The sequence below is a fragment of the Salvelinus alpinus genome, chromosome 13, assembly GCF_045679555.1.
Source record: "Salvelinus alpinus chromosome 13, SLU_Salpinus.1, whole genome shotgun sequence".
Lineage (NCBI taxonomy): Eukaryota > Metazoa > Chordata > Actinopteri > Salmoniformes > Salmonidae > Salvelinus > Salvelinus alpinus.
In genome coordinates, this window is record NC_092098.1 from 13970483 (window position 1) to 13990636 (window position 20154).

Here is a 20154-nt window from a genome sequence, read left to right on the forward strand (position 1 = left end):
ACACACGCGCACACACACGCGCACACACACACGCACGCACACACACAGTCAGATGAACTGCCCTAAAACATGCTTGGTTTGGTAACCAGCTCTGTACTCCACAGCAGCCTCATATGGTGTTAAACACACTAACACAAAGTAACTCCTCTAAAACAAATGCAAACAGTGCTCTCACATCACAGTTGTAATGTGTTTAAAGACTGATGTGCTGAATCCTTATAAACAAAATCAATGAACAATCAATAGGTAAACAGGTTATAATAAACCTCTGAAATGCATCTCTTGGAGAGTGCTGTGCTATTGACTTGGTCTAGAACTCCTCATGTGTCTACGCACGCAGACACACACGCACGCACGCACGCACGCACACACACACACAAACATTTTCAGGTCTTCTCATACCTCGTCTTCTGTAGTCGACCTGTTTGGTGTGCACAGAGAAAGTCCCCAGCACAACCCCCATCTCAATGTCTAGGTCCTCTTCTCAAGACTTTGGATTTCTCTACCGCTCTCCTTCACTGTCTTTCTGAGTTCCTCTCTGTTCGTCTGTTCTCTACACCTCTACAGGCGGGTCTCAGTCCCTGCTGTTCTCTCACACCAGTGTGCGCTTCTCTCTGCAGTTAACCATTGCCTTTGTTTCAAAATGCTGTGATCTTCGCTCTTCCTCTCTCCCTCTCTCTCCGAACTTGTTTTCCTGCTCCCTGAATCCTCCTCTCTAGTTCCTCCTCCTCTACTTTCTATCTTGTGGATTTGGAGGGCTGCGTGTGCTGCACAAAGTGATAAGCGGGAGAGATGGGAGTGAGGAGAGGAGGTTATGGATAAAAGTCTCTCAAGTCCACAGGGAGTTACACACACAGGCCAAGTCACACATTGTGATTTAAGTGGGACATTTGACATTTGATTACATATTTTGGTCTTCTCGCCTCAGTTCTTCATTACCCTCTATCTCACACAATCCCTGAAGACTTGAAGGGGACATTTTTGTTGTGATAAATCAATGGGTTTCTCTTCACAGTTTCCCTCTTGAGAACCCTTCATCCCTTCCTGTCGTCTGTCTGTCATTCATAAAAGTCAACGGCATTAATAAACACAACATACTTGGAAACAAATGGCCAACATGCTCATTCAAATGCAGCAAACTAAAGTGTGACGTGATAATGAAAAGTTGTGAGCCGATGAATTAACAACACATCCTTGAGTGCTCCTGCCCATGTCCTGTCGTTTGTCTCCACACATGCTCATTTGTAAGTCTTCACAGAAATAGTTCCTCTACCCTTTGCCAATGAACATTGCCCCACACTAGCTATTTTATGGATCTCTCAGGGTCACACACACTCAGTGGCCCTCATACACCGAGGAGAGAGCGGAGCAGAGATGAAATGAGATAGTTAATTACAATCCCCTGGGAGGAGGGTCAAATGAGGAGTGTCCATCTGTATGACTGACTCGATGTCCCCCTAAGGTGAGAACAGAGGGATGACCACACACCAGGACAATACACGGGAGATTGGAGTGCACCTGAACGCACTGAACAATCATTATTTGGAGGAAAAACCAATAACATTTGAGACCAGGTCTCTTGTTCACTTTTGGTGGTGTAATGTTGTGAGAGAGAAATGGTTATGAGTTGGTAGAGACTATTTAAATGAGGGCAAGAGATAAAGACTGAGAAAGGAGGATAAGGAAACTGATGATTAGATGAGAAAATAGCCTCAAAGAGAGGAGGGAGTGTTAGAGATCAGGGAGGAAATATGAGCGTTTTCATTTCTTCCCTGTCTACGTGGATGGTACTGTCAGAGGCAAATGTGCAACAAAGCCTTAGTGCTTCTGGGCCTCCATTAAACCCCCTTTAATCTGTCCATACAAGAACTCTCATCCTTTCATCTCTCCGTCGCTCTCCTCTTGCTCTCACCTTAACATCTCTCCCCCTCCTGCTCTGCCCTCGTTGTCCCTCTCTTCACACTGGGTCCTGACAGAGAGGACAGGGAAACCAACCAGCAGAGATGAGTCAGGAGGAGAGGAGAGAGTCTGTAATTGGTTTATAATGACGGTGCTCTCTACTAGTCTACTATTGGATCATGACTCTTTCTGAATGATTCTAGCTATTAAATAGTGATATCAGATATGAATACCTGAGTGGATGAACGAGAGAAAAGAAAAGAACCAAGGCATCCAGATGTACTACTGTTGAGATGGACTAAGATCCCCTGAGTCTTTGACCTCTACAAGGCATCCAGATGTACTACTGTTGAGATGGACTAAGATCCCCTGAGTCTTTGACCTCTACAAGGCATCCAGATGTACTACTGTTGAGATGGACTAAGATCCCCTGAGTCTTTGACCTCTACAAGGCATCCAGATGTACTACTGTTGAGATGGACTAAGATCCCCTGAGTCTTTGACCTCTACAAGGCATCCAGATGTACTACTGTTGAGATGGACTAAGATCCCCTGAGTCTTTGACCTCTACAAGGCATCCAGATGTACTACTGTTGAGATGGACTAAGATCCCCTGAGTCTTTGACCTCTACAAGGCATCCAGATGTACTACTGTTGAGATGGACTAAGATCCCCTGAGTCTTTGACCTCTACAAGGCATCCAGATGTACTACTGTTGAGATGGACTAAGATCCCCTGAGTCTTTGACCTCTACAAGGCATCCAGATGTACTACTGTTGAGATGGACTAAGATCCCCTGAGTCTGACCTCTACAAGGCATCCAGATGTACTACTGTTGAGATGGACTAAGATCCCCTGAGTCTGACCTCTACAAGGCATCCAGATGTACTACTGTTGAGATGGACTAAGATCCCCTGAGTCTTTGACCTCTACAAGGCATCCAGATGTACTACTGTTGAGATGGACTAAGATCCCCTGAGTCTGACCTCTACAAGGCATCCAGATGTACTACTGTTGAGATGGACTAAGATCCCCTGAGTCTTTGACCTCTACAAGGCATCCAGATGTACTACTGTTGAGATGGACTAAGATCCCCTGAGTCTTTGACCTCTACAAGGCATCCAGATGTACTACTGTTGAGATGGACTAAGATCCCCTGAGTCTTTGACCTCTACAAGGCATCCAGATGTACTACTGTTGAGACATCGACTAAGATCCCCTGAGTCTTTGACCTCTACAAGGCATCCAGATGTACTACTGTTGAGATGGACTAAGATCCCCTGAGTCTTTGACCTCTACAAGGCATCCAGATGTACTACTGTTGAGATGGACTAAGATCCCCTGAGTCTTTGACCTCTACAAGGCATCCAGATGTACTACTGTTGAGATGGACTAAGATCCCCTGAGTCTGACCTCTACAAGGCATCCAGATGTACTACTGTTGAGATGGACTAAGATCCCCTGAGTCTTTGACCTCTACAAGGCATCCAGATGTACTACTGTTGAGATGGACTAAGATCCCCTGAGTCTTTGACCTCTACAAGGCATCCAGATGTACTACTGTTGAGATGGACTAAGATCCCCTGAGTCTTTGACCTCTACAAGGCATCCAGATGTACTACTGTTGAGATGGACTAAGATCCCCTGAGTCTTTGACCTCTACAAGGCATCCAGATGTACTACTGTTGAGATGGACTAAGATCCCCTGAGTCTTTGACCTCTACAAGGCATCCAGATGTACTACTGTTGAGATGGACTAAGATCCCCTGAGTCTTTGACCTCTACAAGGCATCCAGATGTACTACTGTTGAGATGGACTAAGATCCCCTGAGTCTGACCTCTACAAGGCATCCAGATGTACTACTGTTGAGATGGACTAAGATCCCCTGAGTCTTTGACCTCTACAAGGCATCCAGATGTACTACTGTTGAGATGGACTAAGATCCCCTGAGTCTTTGACCTCTACAAGGCATCCAGATGTACTACTGTTGAGATGGACTAAGATCCCCTGAGTCTTTGACCTCTACAAGGCATCCAGATGTACTACTGTTGAGATGGACTAAGATCCCCTGAGTCTTTGACCTCTACAAGGCACCCAGATGTACTACTGTTGAGATGGACTAAGATCCCCTGACTCTTTGACCTCTACAAGGCATCCAGATGTACTACTGTTGAGATGGACTAAGATCCCCTGAGTCTGACCTCTACAAGGCATCCAGATGTACTACTGTTGAGATGGACTAAGATCCCCTGAGTCTTTGACCTCTACAAGGCATCCAGATGTACTACTGTTGAGATGGACTAAGATCCCCTGAGTCTGACCTCTACAAGGCATCCAGATGTACTACTGTTGAGATGGACTAAGATCCCCTGAGTCTTTGACCTCTACAAGGCATCCAGATGTACTACTGTTGAGATGGACTAAGATCCCCTGAGTCTGACCTCTACAAGGCATCCAGATGTACTACTGTTGAGATGGACTAAGATCCCCTGAGTCTTTGACCTCTACATATTTAATTTAATTTGACCTTTATTTTAACAGGGAGTTAAATCCATCAGGATTAATCAGACACTTTAATGGGAGGTTAATCGTCAAATACTACAGGAAGAGTGGGACAGTACACTTAGGCTTCCACTCCCCATTCATAAATATTCACCCGTAGCCCGACGCTCTCTCTCTGTTCCCCCTTCCTGTCTTTTTCTTATCATTTATTTACATGCGCTCTCTCGCGCTCGCGCTCGCGCTCTCTCTCTCTCTCTCTCTCTCTCTCTCTCTCTCTCTCTCTCTCTCTCTCTCTCTCTCTCTCTCTCTCTCTCTCTCTCTCTCTCTCTCTCTCTCTCTCTCTCTCTCTCTCTCTCTCTCTCTCTCTCTATTGTCTCTATTGTCTCTATTGTCTCTCACTCAATGCCATTCTCCATGGCCCCTGATAGAGCAGGAGCACATTTCCATCTGTGGTTAAATGAGATAGAAATGAGATGATCACCAAAGAATAGCAAAAGAGCATTATCTTCACATTTTGTCAACTCAGAGAGTTTCTTTTTCTGTATTTGAGAGTTGCATCTCTAACAGATCAATTTATCTCTACCAAAGCTGTTGAGATTCTAGGAGTTGTATTACAATCAAGAATACATGCTTAGCACATCAAAAACACATACAAACACCTGAGCACACACAAAACACGCACTTACTGTAGTAACACGTTGCTGTGGTGCAAATTCATGACCAACAGATGGCAGCATAGCACACAATTTCAATCTTTACAGTAGTCTTCCTGTCACCACCACTTCAAGCCAGGGCTATCTCATTTCCTTATAAGTGAATGGAATACCAGACTAAAGTTGACTGAAATAGTAAAAAACAAAGCATGGATTTTTTCTCTATTTCATTATATACTATATCATTTTGTGATGTACCGTACCACACCATACTACACTATACCAAACTGTACTATAATATACAGTACCATACTGATGGCAAATGAGGATAGGCCAAAGAAGACGGAGAGTAAGAACAAGATATATAGGATAGAGATAGAAACGAGGGCAGTGTTTGAGAGGGAGAGAGAGAGAGAGGAGGGCAGTGTTTGAGAGGGAGAGAGAGAGAGGAGGGCAGTGTTTGAGAGGGAGAGAGAGAGAGGAGGGCAGTGTTTGAGAGGGAGAGAGAGAGAGGAGGGCAGTGTTTGAGAGGGAGAGAGAGAGAGAGGAGGGCAGTGTTTGAGAGGGGGAGAGAGAGAGAGGAGGGCAGTGTTTGAGAGGGAGAGAGAGAGAGGAGGGCAGTGTTTGAGAGGGAGAGAGAGAGAGGAGGGCAGTGTTTGAGAGGGAGAGAGAGAGAGGAGGGCAGTGTTTGAGAGGGAGAGAGAGAGAGGAGGGTGGTGTTTGAGAGGGAGAGAGAGAGAGGAGGGCAGTGTTTGAGAGGGAGAGAGAGAGAGGAGGGCAGTGTTTGAGAGGGAGAGAGAGAGAGGAGGGCAGTGTTTGAGAGGGAGAGAGAGAGAGAGGAGGGCAGTGTTTGAGAGGGAGAGAGAGAGAGGAGGGCAGTGTTTGAGAGGGAGAGAGAGAGAGGAGGGCAGTGTTTGAGAGGGAGAGAGAGAGAGGAGGGCAGTGTTTGAGAGGGGAGAGAGAGAGAGGAGGGCAGTGTTTGAGAGGGAGAGAGAGAGAGGAGGGCAGTGTTTGAGAGGGAGAGAGAGAGAGGAGGGCAGTGTTTGAGAGGGAGAGAGAGAGAGGAGGGCAGTGTTTGAGAGGGAGAGAGAGAGAGGAGGGCAGTGTTTGAGAGGGAGAGAGAGAGAGGAGGGCAGTGTTTGAGAGGGAGAGAGAGAGAGGAGGGCAGTGTTTGAGAGGGAGAGAGAGAGAGGAGGGCAGTGTTTGAGAGGGAGAGAGAGAGAGGAGGGCAGTGTTTGAGAGGGAGAGAGAGAGAGGAGGAGGGCAGTGTTTGAGAGGGAGAGAGAGAGAGGAGGGCAGTGTTTGAGAGGGAGAGAGAGAGAGAGAGAGGAGGGCAGTGTTTGAGAGGGAGAGAGAGAGAGAGAGGAGGGCAGTGTTTGAGAGGGAGAGAGAGAGAGAGAGGAGGGCAGTGTTTGAGAGGGAGAGAGAGAGGAGGGCAGTGTTTGAGAGGGAGAGAGAGAGAGGAGGGCAGTGTTTGAGAGGGAGAGAGAGAGAGGAGGGCAGTGTTTAAGAGGGAGAGAGAGAGAGGAGGGCAGTGTTTGAGAGGGGGAGAGAGAGGAGGGCAGTGTTTAAGAGGGAGAGAGAGAGAGGAGAGCAGTGTTTGAGAGGGAGAGAGAGAGGAGGGCAGTGTTTGAGAAGGAGAGAGATAGAAACGAGGGCAATGTTTGAGAGGGAGAAAGAGAGAGAGAGAGAGGAGGCCAGATATATAAATAAACTGAGAGGGAATGAGATTACGTAAAAAGGGAGGAGAAAGGATTTAAAAATTAAAAGTGGTGACGTGCACACTGTCAGCTTCAATCTACTACTGTTACACACACACGGAGAGAGAGCGAGAGAGAGTGACAGAGAGAGAGAGAGAGACAGAGAGAGAAAGAGAGAGGAGTGTAAGTGGAGGAGAGGAAAGGAAAGTGGTCCAGCCAGACTTTAGGAGCATCGCCTGTGTACATCTAAGGGAGCAGGGCGTTCAGGTGGATGTACTGTAGAGAAGGTTGAGTCACGGTGTGTATGAAGAGTCAAATAATGTCACTGTACCTGCGGTGGTAGATGGGGGAGAGCATGGTCATGATGGTGAGGGGGGAAGAGTGATGCTGCAGAGAGCAACTGGGGGGATTAAATACCTAACACCTTGGTTCAACCTTCCGTGTACGTCATTGTGCACATGTGATTTTGTCTATCCCCACCAGACACCATCAAGTTAAAATACCAAAACCAACTGTGAATCAATTATATTAATTTTGGGGCAGGTCGAAGCACACATGAAACATTCATGTATATTTAGCTAGCTAGCTGTTGTAGTTTGTCCTGGGATATTAATATTGCTTTGTTATTATATCTGACATGCATACAGTATGGTCCACTTTTAGCTGGTTCTTTGTAGAATTTTGACCCGGAGTCATACACAATTGTGTGTTTCTCTATTAAAGTGATTCATCCACAGATTTGAGTTGTTATTTAGTTGTCTTTGATTAATTTCTCCCTGTTCATCTTTCAAGCAGCCACGTGGGTTTGTATCTTTGTGAAAACCAATAAGGAGATGGGAGAGGCGGGACTTGCAGCGTGTCAAGCGTCTCATATAGAAATAAGTTATATTTTAGCATCCGGCAACGCAGTCGCTCATTGACGTGCGTGAGCAGTGTGGATGAAATGATTGAATAACATATACGCATACATTTATTTTGCAATGCTCTTGCACGCAATGTGGCCAGTCTAGCCAGGGTGTAAGGGGCAGGGCTAGGATATAATGGAGAGGGACAAATGACCTTGCTGTGGCCCCACACCCCAACCAGTGGGACCTGAATCCAGATGTTCTAACTAAACTCACCCAAGTGTATGCCAATGTGCGTGATCAGACCGTATATCCTTTATAGGAACGTAGATGTGCCTGTATCAAGGTGTGTGGGCCCATTTGAAGTGTGTCATGTGGGTTTTTCCGTGAGTGTGTGTGCGCAACACAGTTGTGTGTCTGTGTGTATTAGTGTGTAAGACTCTTTGTTGTGTTTGCATGTTCATGAGAGAATGGGTCTTTGTCTCTGTTTGTGTCCAAGTGTGTGAGTGTGTGTTCAGTTTGTGCTCCTCTGGTCTCTCAAAAGAGAAGCCCAACTTTACCCATAATCCTCTGGGAGAGAGCTGAGTGACTGGGCAGACGGGGCAGTCAGCGGCGCCTCTCTTGTTGCTCTCACTCTCACTTCAATGTCTCGCTTCACTCCCTCAAGCTTCCCCCTCAAGACCCCTGAAAGGTCTTTCAAAAAAAGAACTGTTAACCATTACCATGGTAACTGCTACAGCTCACTCACACGTCTATGGTAATTAGTTTGGGATTGATTTATTTATGAATTCAGCAGTTTAGATATGCCTGAACAAATCAGATCTGCCACAGTCCAATGGACACATTTGCTCATACAAACACCTTGAGACTGGGATGTTATGCGCCAAACACAAGGCATAGAACAACAGAAATCACTGGATAATGTTCCAGGAAATAGTTACACCTTGTCTTCACCATGTACATGGAGAGAATTAAGTGATCAAATAAGTTAAAAAATATAAACAGTATATATTGCATATCATACAGCCATTTAAACGGAGACAAAAAACATGCCCTTAATTAATGGTCCATACAACCCTCAAAATGTTGAATAGAAAACATGGACCTTTACTGTTGTTTAGGGCCTGCTGTGATTAGAAAGGGCTCTCTCTCGCACGCACGCACGCACACACACACACACACACACACACACACACACACACACACACACACACACACACACACACACACACACACACACACACACACACACACACACACACACACACACACACACACACACACACACACACACACACACACACACACACACACACACACACACACCAATATTAGTCATTTATAGCATTCCAAATACAGTCCATGAGAGGCCAGGAATTCAGGGCACTCTCCTTCTTTCACTCCATCTCTCCCATGCTCTCTCTGAGTGTATCTGCGTGGATGACTGGATGAGTGGTGTAGCAGAGCAGCAGTCCCATGGCACGCCAGCCAGGCCCATGCAGCCTGCAGATAGGACCTGACCTGAGATACCTCCTATCAGCATTGCTTGCTTGCCTGAGGTTACGATGCATCCCAGGCATACACCTACAGACACTCTTGCAGAAATACACAAAAACCTACAGAAATATACACACACATAATCATCATGTACTCATTATTTACTCATTATGGGAGGAAAGAGAAGAGGTAGAAGGGGGGGGGGGGGTTGCGTGCTCGTGTGGTGGGCCTGAATAAAGGCTTGCTGGATCTAATGTTACATTTACATAACACTCTGCCGGAGAATATTTGGCACCAGAATATTCCAGTGGTGCCAACGAGAGAAGAAGGAATCATCTCGGCTGGAATTGGAATATTTGCAATGAGAGGATGAAAGGACAGAGGATACAGTAAACAAGGTAATGGTACTTAGTGGGAAGGAGAGAGAGGGAGAGGAAGAGAACCTTGAAATGGAAGCAGTGAGGAACATTTTGTAAACTGACACTTCATTTGCGGCTTCAGCCTCAAGGAGAGGGCAGGGAGAGGAGAGTCTTAGTCCTGCATGAATTCAGGTTTAGAATCCAAACACACACACTGACTCAAACACAGGGAAACACACCCACACATACACACACAATGCTTTTATCCAGCGCGTGAGGGAAGTGCTTTTACACCTGTACCCTTCCCAAAACAGCCAGATTGATCGCACTGTCATTCTCTGAAAATGTCAAGCACTTTTTCATTATCTTCCAGAGCTTACTGTCACACAGAGCTGTAAACCAGGGTGATAAATAAGAGCTAGCCTCGCTTTCGCTCACCGTAAAACACCATCCAACACAGACACACCACCATGGTAACCGACCGTGGCACCTAGAGAGAGAGAGAAGGAATGCTCATCCCTGACACACTACCAGTGAGTTTTATCAGGCTCTGCCAGAAATCCCTCCTGGGGACCCCTCACACCTATTTGCTTATCTGAATTCAGGGGTTTTACACACCAACCAAACTTCTGGGAGAGCGTGATGGCCCCCATTTGATTAGACATCCCTTCAGTGAAAGGTTCACAATTGGGTTTTAATTGAACTGCCTTCTAATAATGCCTGGTTCATTTGGCACTGATAGATTGTCTGTAGTGTAGATGTTCCAGCCCAGAGTAAGAGAGAAAGTGGACAGGTTGTTTCCTCCTTATTCAGTCGGTGAGATCATTGAGAACACAGACTAGTTGCCAGAGGCTGAATGACGTCATTAGTCTTCGTTGAAGAAACTGAAGCTGAAGATCCTGAGGCCGTGCCTACAGCCAGTCTCCTAGTCCTCTGAGGATCCTGAGGCCGTGCCTACAGCCAGTCTCCTAGTCCTCTGAGGATCGTGAGCCCGTGCCTACAGCCAGTCTCCTAGTGCTCTGAGGATCGTGAGCCCGTCCCTACAGCCAGTCTCCTAGTCCTCTGAGGATCCTGAGGCCGTGCCTACAGCCAGTCTCCTAGTCCTCTGAGGATCCTGAGGCCGTGCCTAGACCCAGTCTCCTAGTCCTCTGAGGATCCTGAGGCCATGCCTACAGCCAGTCTCCTAGTCCTCTGAGGATCCTGAGGCCGTGCCTACAGCCAGTCTCCTAGTCCTCTGAGGATCCTGAGGCCGTGCCTACAGCCAGTCTCCTAGTCCTCTGAGGATCGTGAGCCCGTGCCTACAGCCAGTCTCCTAGTCCTCTGAGGATCGTGAGCCCGTGCCTACAGCCAGTCTCCTAGTCCTCTGAGGATCCTGAGCCCGTGCCTACAGCCAGTCTCCTAGTCATCTGAGGATCCTGAGGCCGTGCCTACAGCCAGTCCCCTAGTCCTCTGAGGATCGTGAGCCCGTGCCTACAGCCAGTCTCCTAGTCCTCTGAGGATCCTGAGCCCGTGCCTACAGCCAGTCTCCTAGTCCTCTGAGGATCGTGAGCCCGTGCCTACAGCCAGTCTCCTAGTCCTCTGAGGATCCTGAGCCCGTGCCTACAGCCAGTCTCCTAGTCCTCTGAGGATCGTGAGCCCGTGCCTACAGCCAGTCTCCTAGTCCTCTGAGGATCCTGAGCCCGTGCCTACAGCCAGTCTCCTAGTCCTCTGAGGATCCTGAGCCTGTGCCTACAGCCAGTCTCCTAGTCCTCTGAGGATCCTGAGCCCGTGCCTACAGCCAGTCTCCTAGTCCTCTGAGGATCCTGAGTCCGTGCCTACAGCCAGTCTCCTAGTCCTCTGAGGATCCTGAGTCCGTGCCTACAGCCAGTCTCTTAGCCCTCTGAGGACACCGGGTAGAGTTGGCAGTGTGAGAAAGACGAAGATGAAATGGACAATAGACTGTATGTGATAAGAGGAGCTGTATTAGTCAGAGTGGTCATGTAGTGGCATCAATGGTTTGATGTGATACTGCTGTTCTCTACTGTCAGCCTCAGGCTTGACCCAGCACCTAGCTAATGTCACTGTTACCCTAGCTAATGTCAAAATTTACATGGACCTATAGTTCAGATGACCTCTCTTTATAAGATATAGTGCTACAGGCAAGTTGACAAACCCCATGGAGGATATTATGCAAAGACAGACAGGAAGTTCGACGATAATGGAATTGCCCTGAGACCCAGATTTTTACATAAAATGTATGCCAAAAACCCCCCCATTTATTTCAAAGTTTAACAAACCACACAACTCGATGCACAAGGACTACTTTTAACAATTTACACTGAACATTTTACACAAACACATTCACTGGAAAAACTGTGAAGATCCACATTTTGGTAACAGAATTTCAGTAAAATCTCCCTCAGTTTTTTATGTAACCATGTTTTTCCAAAAACTCTCTTAAACGTCTGCTCCGAATTAAGATGTGTCAGCTATGACATGACACCTTTAGTTTGAACACATTTATTTTGGTTAATGAACTAAAGTAAGTGAAGTGGATTTACAACCGGCAACAGAATTGCGGTGACATAATTTCATCATGGGTCCCTGATCTGTACTACACAGAAATGCATAATTATGGATATGAAAGTCATTCTCTTCATGGTGATGTATAATAGGTACATAAAGGTGGAAATATAAAAATATCCTAATTTGCAAATTATTCTACAGACTGGCTCTTAGTTTAATAAAGCGCTCTGCCACCAAACAACCAGACCAAATCTAAACCAATCATAGATGTCTGTGTTTCACAAGTTTGGACATCAAAGTACAGCACAGTAGAGATCAGTACAGTACAGAACAGAACAGTACTTTATAGTGTACTCAACTCTAGTGTGCTCTGCTGTGTACTGTACTGAACTCTACTCCACTATATTATACTCTAATTAACAGTACAGTACAGTACAGTATAGGACTGTACTGTACTGAACTGTACTCTACTTTTCTGTACTGTACTGAAATGTCATCAAATCAATGTACTTTAATGTACTGTACAGTACTGTACTGTGCTGTCCTAACTTGTGAAATACAGACGTCTATATTTGGTTCAGATTTGGTTTGGGCCAAATGAAGGACCGGACAAAAAAGCGACGTCTGTGGACGTTGAAATCAAGGCCAGGGCGGACTGCCCAAATTTCAACTACTTTTCAACGTCCATGGACATCCCGTGTTGGTCGGTGCTCGATGCTGGTTAAAGTAAATGGAAAGAGAGGGGGCTCATGGGTAGGTGTCAGTAAGAGATGGGAGAGGTGACATTAACTGAAGGGAGAGAGAAGAGAGAGAGAGCGAGGTAGGGGTTGTCCAGACTTTTCATACTCTTGCTTTGACCACCAGACGACCAAAAGAGAAAGAAAACAGTTATCAGCTGGAACAGTATGCCAGTGTACGGTAGGACAGTAGCAGGTGACCCAAACATGTTTTGTGATTTTACTATTTTCTACATCATATCTATGAAATAACACATATGGAATCATGCAGTAACTAAAAAAGTGTTAAACAAATCAAAATATTTTTTATATTTGAGATTCTTCAAAGTAGCCACCCTTTGCTTCATGACAGCTTTGCACACTCTTGGCATTCTATCAAAAAGCTTCATGAGGTAGTCATCTGGAATGAGGTAGTCACATTTCAATTAACAGGTGTGCCTTGTTAAAAGTACATTTTTGGAATTTCTTTCCTTCTTAATACATTTGAGCCAATCAGTTGTGTTGTGACAAGGTAGGGGTGGTATACAGAAGATAGCCTTATTTGGTAAAATACCAAGTCCATATTATTGTAAGAACAGCTCAAATAAGCAAAAAGAAACAACAGTCCATCATTACTTTAAGACATGAAGGTCAATCAATCCGGAAAATGTCAAGAACTTTGAAAGTTTCTTCAAGTGCAGTCGCAAAAACCATCAAGCGCTATGATGAAACTGGCTGTCATGAGGACTGCAACAGGAAAGGAAGACCCAGAGTTACCTCTGCTGCTGAGGATACGTTCATTAGAGTTACCAGCCTCAGAAATTGCAGCCCAAATAAATGCTTCACAGAGTTCAAGTAACAGACATCTCAAAATCAACTGTTCAGAGGAGACTGCGTGAATCAGGCCTACATGGTTGAATTGCTGCCATGAAACCACTACTAAAGGACACCAATAATCAGAAGAGACTTGCTTGGGTCAAGACACACGAGCAATGGACATTAGACCGGTGGAAATCTGTCCTTTGGTCTGATGAGTCCAAATTTTTGATTTTTGGTTCCAACCGCCATGTCTTTGTGAGACGCAGAGTAGGTGAAAGGTCTCCGCATGTGTGGTTCCCACCGTGAAGCATGGAGGAGGAGGTGTGATGGTGTGATGGTGCTTTGCTGGTGACACTGTCAGTGATTTATTTAGAATTCAAGTCACACTTAACCAGCATGGCTACCACAGCATTCTGCAGCAATCCGCCATCCCATCTGGTTTGCACTTAGTGGTACTATCAATTGTTTTTCAACAGGACAATGAACCAAAACACACATCCAGGCTGTGTAAGGGCTATTTGACCAAGAAGGAGAGTGATGGAGTGCTGCATCAGATGACCTGGCCTCCACAATCTCCCAACCTCAACCCAATTGAGATGGTTTGGGATGAGTTGGACTGCAGAGTGAAGTAAAAGTAGCCAACAAGTGCTCAGCATGTGTGGGAACTCCTTCAAGACTGTTGGAAAAGCATTCTAGGTGAAGCTGGTTGAGAGAATGTGTGTGCAAAGCTGGCATAAAGGCAATGGATGGCTACTTTGAAGAATCTAAAATCTAAAATATATTTTGATTTGCTTAAACCTTTTTTTTGGTTTCTACATGATTCCATATGTGTTCTTTCATAGTTTTGATGTCTTCACTATTATTCTACAATGTAGAAAATAGTAAAATAAAGAAAAATCCTTGAATGAGTAGGTGTGTCCAAAACTTTTGACTGGTACTGTATTTGTAATACATTTTTAGACTTTTTCCCGTTTTCTAAAACCTCCTTTTCAATGTCTTTGACAAGAAATCAAAGCCTTTTGCTTATTCTACATTTTTACAATTTAAAATGGTTGAAAATGTTAAAAATGCCTTAATTAAAATATTCAAAAATATAGTCTCTTAGCTGTCATTTGACACCCAATTTGACATGCTCCGATAAACTTCACATGTTGGTGCTCATGGGTCCTTCTACATGGAAATGACCAGACGTAGTTACTTCCTTTCTCGCATAATATTTACAATATCATATCTACAGTACATAGCTGGCGTGAGAGTAAAGGAGGATGCCAAGGAAAATAAGAGAACTGAAAGAAAACAGAGGATGTAAAGGCGTGTTAGATGAGGCGGGTGCAGTACCTTTGGTAAGCGTCCCAGAGACAAGTCTGCGTAGAGACTGAATGAACTTGAGCACCCCCTGTCTGCAGCGGCAGGTACAGCCAGCCATCCTGACAGAGGCGGCCGACGTGGCCACTGGAGCGTCACTGGAGCTGATCTGCCACTGTCCTCCTCACCCACTCCTGATGGGGTAGAGAAGAGTAGAACAAATTGTCTCTCAAAGGTTCATTATATGTGATAGGAATGCCTCCTTCAAAGAGTTGACAGGAGCCTAAGGTGGAGAAATGTCTCCTTCACTGGCTCCTTACACGCAAAAGACGTACCCTTTAAAATTATCCAGTGTGAAAACACATATCTTCTTGATGAGGCCCTTAGAGAAGAGATTTCAAAGTCCCATTTAGAGAATCCTCATGGAGATGAAGCCGCCTGTAAGTTAGAGGTACAGTACCTGTCTTCAGGCCTTTCTTACATTGAATCCAAAACTCAATCCTTCACTCACTCAGACTAACACTCACTCAATCACTTATACACTCAAACGCTCAGTTACACACTTTCTCACTAACACTCACTCAATCACTTATACGCTCAAACACTCAGTTACACACTTTCTCACTAACACTCACCAACTCACACATCGACTCACACACACACTCACACACCCACCCACCCACTCACTCACTCACACACACTCAGGCACACAGGTAAGATCCAAAGCCTGTTCTGTTGCACAGACAGAAAAACAGCCAGCGGTATAAGAAACAAATATATGTTGGTAGGTAAGAAATACCCAGACGTCCGTCTCTCAAACTTTTAAAAGGAAAAGTTGTGTTTCAACATCAGATGAGAAGGGAAAGATGAATAATTGAGTGGCTCAGGAAGGCGTAGAATGCAGACCATCGTAGAGAACTCAGTGCGCTGCAGAAAGTTCTCTGTGTCCGTGGAGATGCCGTGTCCACTCCTCTCTCCTGTGTCCTCTCCTCTCTCCTCCCCTCTGTGTTTCTGTCTTTTTGATCACCCCTCTCTCTCCCTCAGTCTCTGGGGTGTTCCTCTTGAGGTCTCTGTGGTCAGCGGGTTCTCTATCTTTATATACCTCTCTCTCAACCTCTCTCTCTCTCTCTCTGTGTTGCCTGGTCCTCTCTGGGCCGCTTATAGCTGGAGCCCTGCGTCTGTTCTGTTCTGTTCGGTTCTGTACTGCTGTGTATTGCCACTGTCTAGCTCTGCTCCTGGACAGATCCCTGCAGCAGAGAACGCCACCCACTTCCACCGCTGTTTGCTCCCTCGCTCTCCCTCCTCCCCTTTCGCACATGTGCTCTGTCTCTCTCTCTCTATCTCTCTGTTGGTCTCTCTCTCATTTTCTGTCTCACACACTCTTCTTACTTCACACACTTCCTACCTCTTCCTACCCCCCCATAGCCACACGAGGATGAGGCAACAATTGACATCCCTTGGTTCTCTCTTCCTCTTCCTTTAATCTATCTTTTCTTTATTTTAATGTATATTATTTCATCCTTTTTAAGTGAGCCTTAAGCCACTGATTATTGCTTGCCGTCATTGGGTTAATACACCAGCCAGCTACAGGGATTGTGACTGCTAGAGGAGGAAGCCACTGAGATGACAGTAGTAGGGCAAATTACTGGGATTATTGTGCGAAGAGGCTGTGGAAGGAAGGGATGGAGGATGGATGGAAGGGGGAGTGGTGAGAAATAGGTATGCAAAGAGGAGAAAATATGCTCCTAAAAAGCCTTTCATAGTTCTAATTAAAGTGCAGATTAGTGTTGGGTCTTGCTCGGTCCATAGAGATATTCTTATCTGGAATGGTGTGAGTTTGAAAAGTGGATTATCCCCACGAGAAGGCATATCTCATTTTGTCATTACTAAAGCTGTTCAAATATGAACACTAGCTACACTGAGTGTACAAAACATTAAGAACACCTTCCTAATATTGCCTTCTTAATATTGAATTGTGTGGACACTACAAGGTGTCGAAAGCAGGGATGCTGGCCCATGTTGATTCCAATGCCTCCCACAGTTGTTTCAAGTTGGCTGGATGTCCTTTCGGTGGTGGACTATTCTTGATACACATGGGAAACTGTTGCACTTGAAAAACCCAGAAGCGTTGCAGTTCTTGACACAAACCAGTCCGCCTGGCACCTACTACCGTACCCTGTTCGAAAAATGGAAATATAAATAAAATATTATATTTAATACAATTTATCAGAGAAATATATTTTATTTAAGAAGTAATATGGGTCAAAATGATTGGATCCCCTGTTTTCAATACAGCGGCACTCTACCCTTGCGAGGATAACGACACTGAGCCTTTGAACACAAAATCAACTTTTTGCAATGGCCATCTCAGTCTCCGGACTTGAACCCCATTGAAAACCTGTGGTTTGAATTGAAGAGGGCAGTCCATAAGCGTTGACAAAGCATATTAACGATCTGGACAGATTCTGTATGTAGGAATGGTCTAAGATCCCTCCCAATGTGTTCTCCAATCTCATAAACCATTTTCGAAAAAGTCTCAGTGTCATTATCCTCGCAGGGGGAGGGGTGCTGGATGATTGAAAACAGGGGATCTCTCTATATATTTTTGACTTCTTAAATACAATATTTTTCTCTGAGGATGTCACGTTCTGACCTTTATTTCCTTTGTTTTGTCTTTATTTAGTATGGTCAGGGCGTGAGTTGGGGTGGGCAGTCTATGTTTGTATTTCTATGTTTTCCTATTTCTGTGTTTGGCCTGATATGGTTCTCAATCAGAGGCAGGTGTTTTGTGTTGTCTCTGATTGGGAACCATATTTAGGTAACCTGTTTTGTGTTGGGTTTTGTGGGTGGTTGTTTTCAGTCTTTGTGTGTCTGCACCAGATAGAACTGTTTCGGTTGTCACTTTTGTTGTTTTGTATTTTGAGTGTTCACCTTTATTAAAGTAAGATGAACAATTACCACGCTGCGCATTGGTCCTCCGATCCTTCTAACTTATCCTCCTCAGACGAGGAAGACGACAGCCGTTACAGAGGAATTGTATTAGTATAATACAATTTAATCTTTCCATGTTTTGGAGCATACAATACAGCTCAGTATTTGTATTGTTCATTTTATAAAATATTTTTTGATCAGCTTTATCAATCGATCCAATAATTCCGGACCTCACTGTATACAGCCACCTACCACTGAATGTAAACAACACACAGAAAGGTACTGGCGGGGAAAGAGATGAGAGCATGTAGGCTGTGCGCAGTGTCTTGCCTGCACAGTTAGAGGCACACAGCTGCGTACCAGGATAGCAATAATAATAAACAATTCATCTGCAGCGAGAGAGAGAGAGAACGAGGGAGAGGGAGAGGGAGAGAGAGAGAGATTTTTTTTTAAGGGTTGTAAATGATAAAGCGTATATTGTACATGTCTAATACGGAGCAGGAACTTCAGGGGGGGAAAAGGGGGATACTTAGAGGATGAGAGTATATCAAATAAAATTGTACTTGTCACATGCGCCGAATATAACAAGTGTAGACCTTACAGTGAAGGGTGACGAAATGCTCACAAGCCCTTAACCAACAATGCAGTTTTAAGAAAACCCCTAAAAATGTAAGAGATAAGAATAACAAATAATAAAATAGCAACAGTAAATAACCAAAGCGGAGCTCTATACAGGGGGTACCGGTACAGAGTCAATGTGTCAATGTGCTGGGGCACCGGTGTCGAGGTAATTATGTACATGTAGGTAGAGTTATTAAAGGGGCTATGAATAGATAATAACAGAGAGTAGCAGCAGGCAATGCAAATAGTCTGGGTAGCCATTTGATTAGCTGTTCAGGAGTCTTATGGCTTGGGGGTAGAAGCTGTTTAGAAGCCTCTTGGACCTAGACTTGGCGCTCCGGTACCGCTTGCCGTGGGGTAGCAGAGAGAACTGTCTCTGACTAGGGTGGCTGGAGTCTTTGACAATTTTTAGGGCCTTTCTCTGACACCGCCTGGTATAGAGGTCCTGGATGGCAGGAAGCTTGGCACCGGTGGTGTACTGGACTGTACGCACTACCCTCTGTAGTGCCTTGCGGTCGGAGGCCGAGCAGTTGCCATACCAGGCAGTGATGCAACCAGTCAGGATTCTCTCGATGGTGCAGCTGTAAAACCTTTGAGGATCTGAGGACCCATGCCAAATCTTTTCAGTCTCCTGAGGAGGAATAGGTTTTGTCGTACCCTCTTCCCAACTGTCTTGGTGTGCTTGGACCATGTTAGTTTGTTGGTGATGTGGATGCCAAGGAACTTGAAGGTCTCAACCTGCTCCACTACAACCACATCGATGAGAATGGGGGCGTGCTGGGTCCTCCTTTTCCTGTAGTCCACAATCATCTCCTTTGTCTTGATCTCGTTGAGGGAGAGGTTGTTGTCCTTGCACCACAAGGTCAGGTCTCTGACCTCCTCCCTATAGGCTGTCTCATCGTTGTTGGTGATCAGGCCTACCACTGTTGTTTCATCAGCAAACTTAATGATGGTGTTGGAGTCGTGCCTGGCCGTGCAGTCATGAGTGAACAGGGAGTACAGGAGGGGACTGAGCACGCACCACTGAGGGGCCCCCGTGTTGAGGATCAGCGTGGCGGATGTGTTGTCACCTACCCTTACCATCTGGGGGAAGGCCGTCAGGAAGTCCAGGATCCAGTTGCAGAGGGAGGTGTTTAGTCCCAGCGTCCTTAGCTTATAAATGAGCTTTGAGGGCACTATGGTGATTAACGCTGAGCTGTAGTCAATGATTAGCATTCTCACATAGGTGTTCCTTTTGTCCAGGTGGGAAAGGGCAGTGTGGAGTGCAATAGAGATTGCATCATCTGGGGATCTGTTGGTACGGTATGCAAATTGGAGTGGGTCTAGGGTTTATGGGATAATGGTGTTGATCTGAGCCATGACCAGCCTTTCAAAGCATTTCATGGCTACAGACATGAGTGCTGCAGGTCGGTAGTCATTTGGGCAGGTTACCTTAGTGTTCTTGGGCACAGGGACCATGGTGGTCTGCTTGAAACATGTTGGTATTACAGACTCGGTCAGGGAGAGGTTGAAAATATCAGTGAAGACACTTTCCAGTTGGTCAGCGCATGCTCGGAGTACACGTCCTGGTAATCCGTCTGGCCCAGCAGCCTTGTGAATGTTGACATGTTTAAAGGTGTTACTCACATCGGCTGCGGAGAGCGTGATCACACAGTCTTTCGGAACAGCTGATGCTCTCATGCATGTTTCAGTGTTACTTGCATCGAAGCGAGCATAGAAGTTATTTAGCTCATCTGCTAGGCTCGTGTCACTGGGCAGCGTAGTAGTACGATTCGATCTTAGCCCTGTATTGACGCTTTGC

At 45.5% G+C, this 20154-nt stretch overlaps 1 protein-coding gene across 1 annotated transcript in view; it reads right to left on the bottom strand.

Annotated features, from left to right (window-relative positions):
- LOC139537160 (A-type potassium channel modulatory protein KCNIP1-like) overlaps positions 1–16060 on the bottom strand; it is a 52578-nt gene extending 36518 nt beyond the window's left edge. Inside the window, exons 1-3 of the mRNA XM_071338124.1 lie at positions 15601–16060; positions 15137–15239; positions 14835–14995 (exon numbers count right to left, since the gene is read on the bottom strand). Coding sequence (XP_071194225.1) covers positions 14835–14922 — 88 coding nt within the window. The 5' untranslated portion in view covers positions 14923–14995; positions 15137–15239; positions 15601–16060. The remainder of the gene's footprint in view (positions 1–14834; positions 14996–15136; positions 15240–15600) is intronic.
- Positions 16061–20154: the final 4094 nt, after the last annotated feature.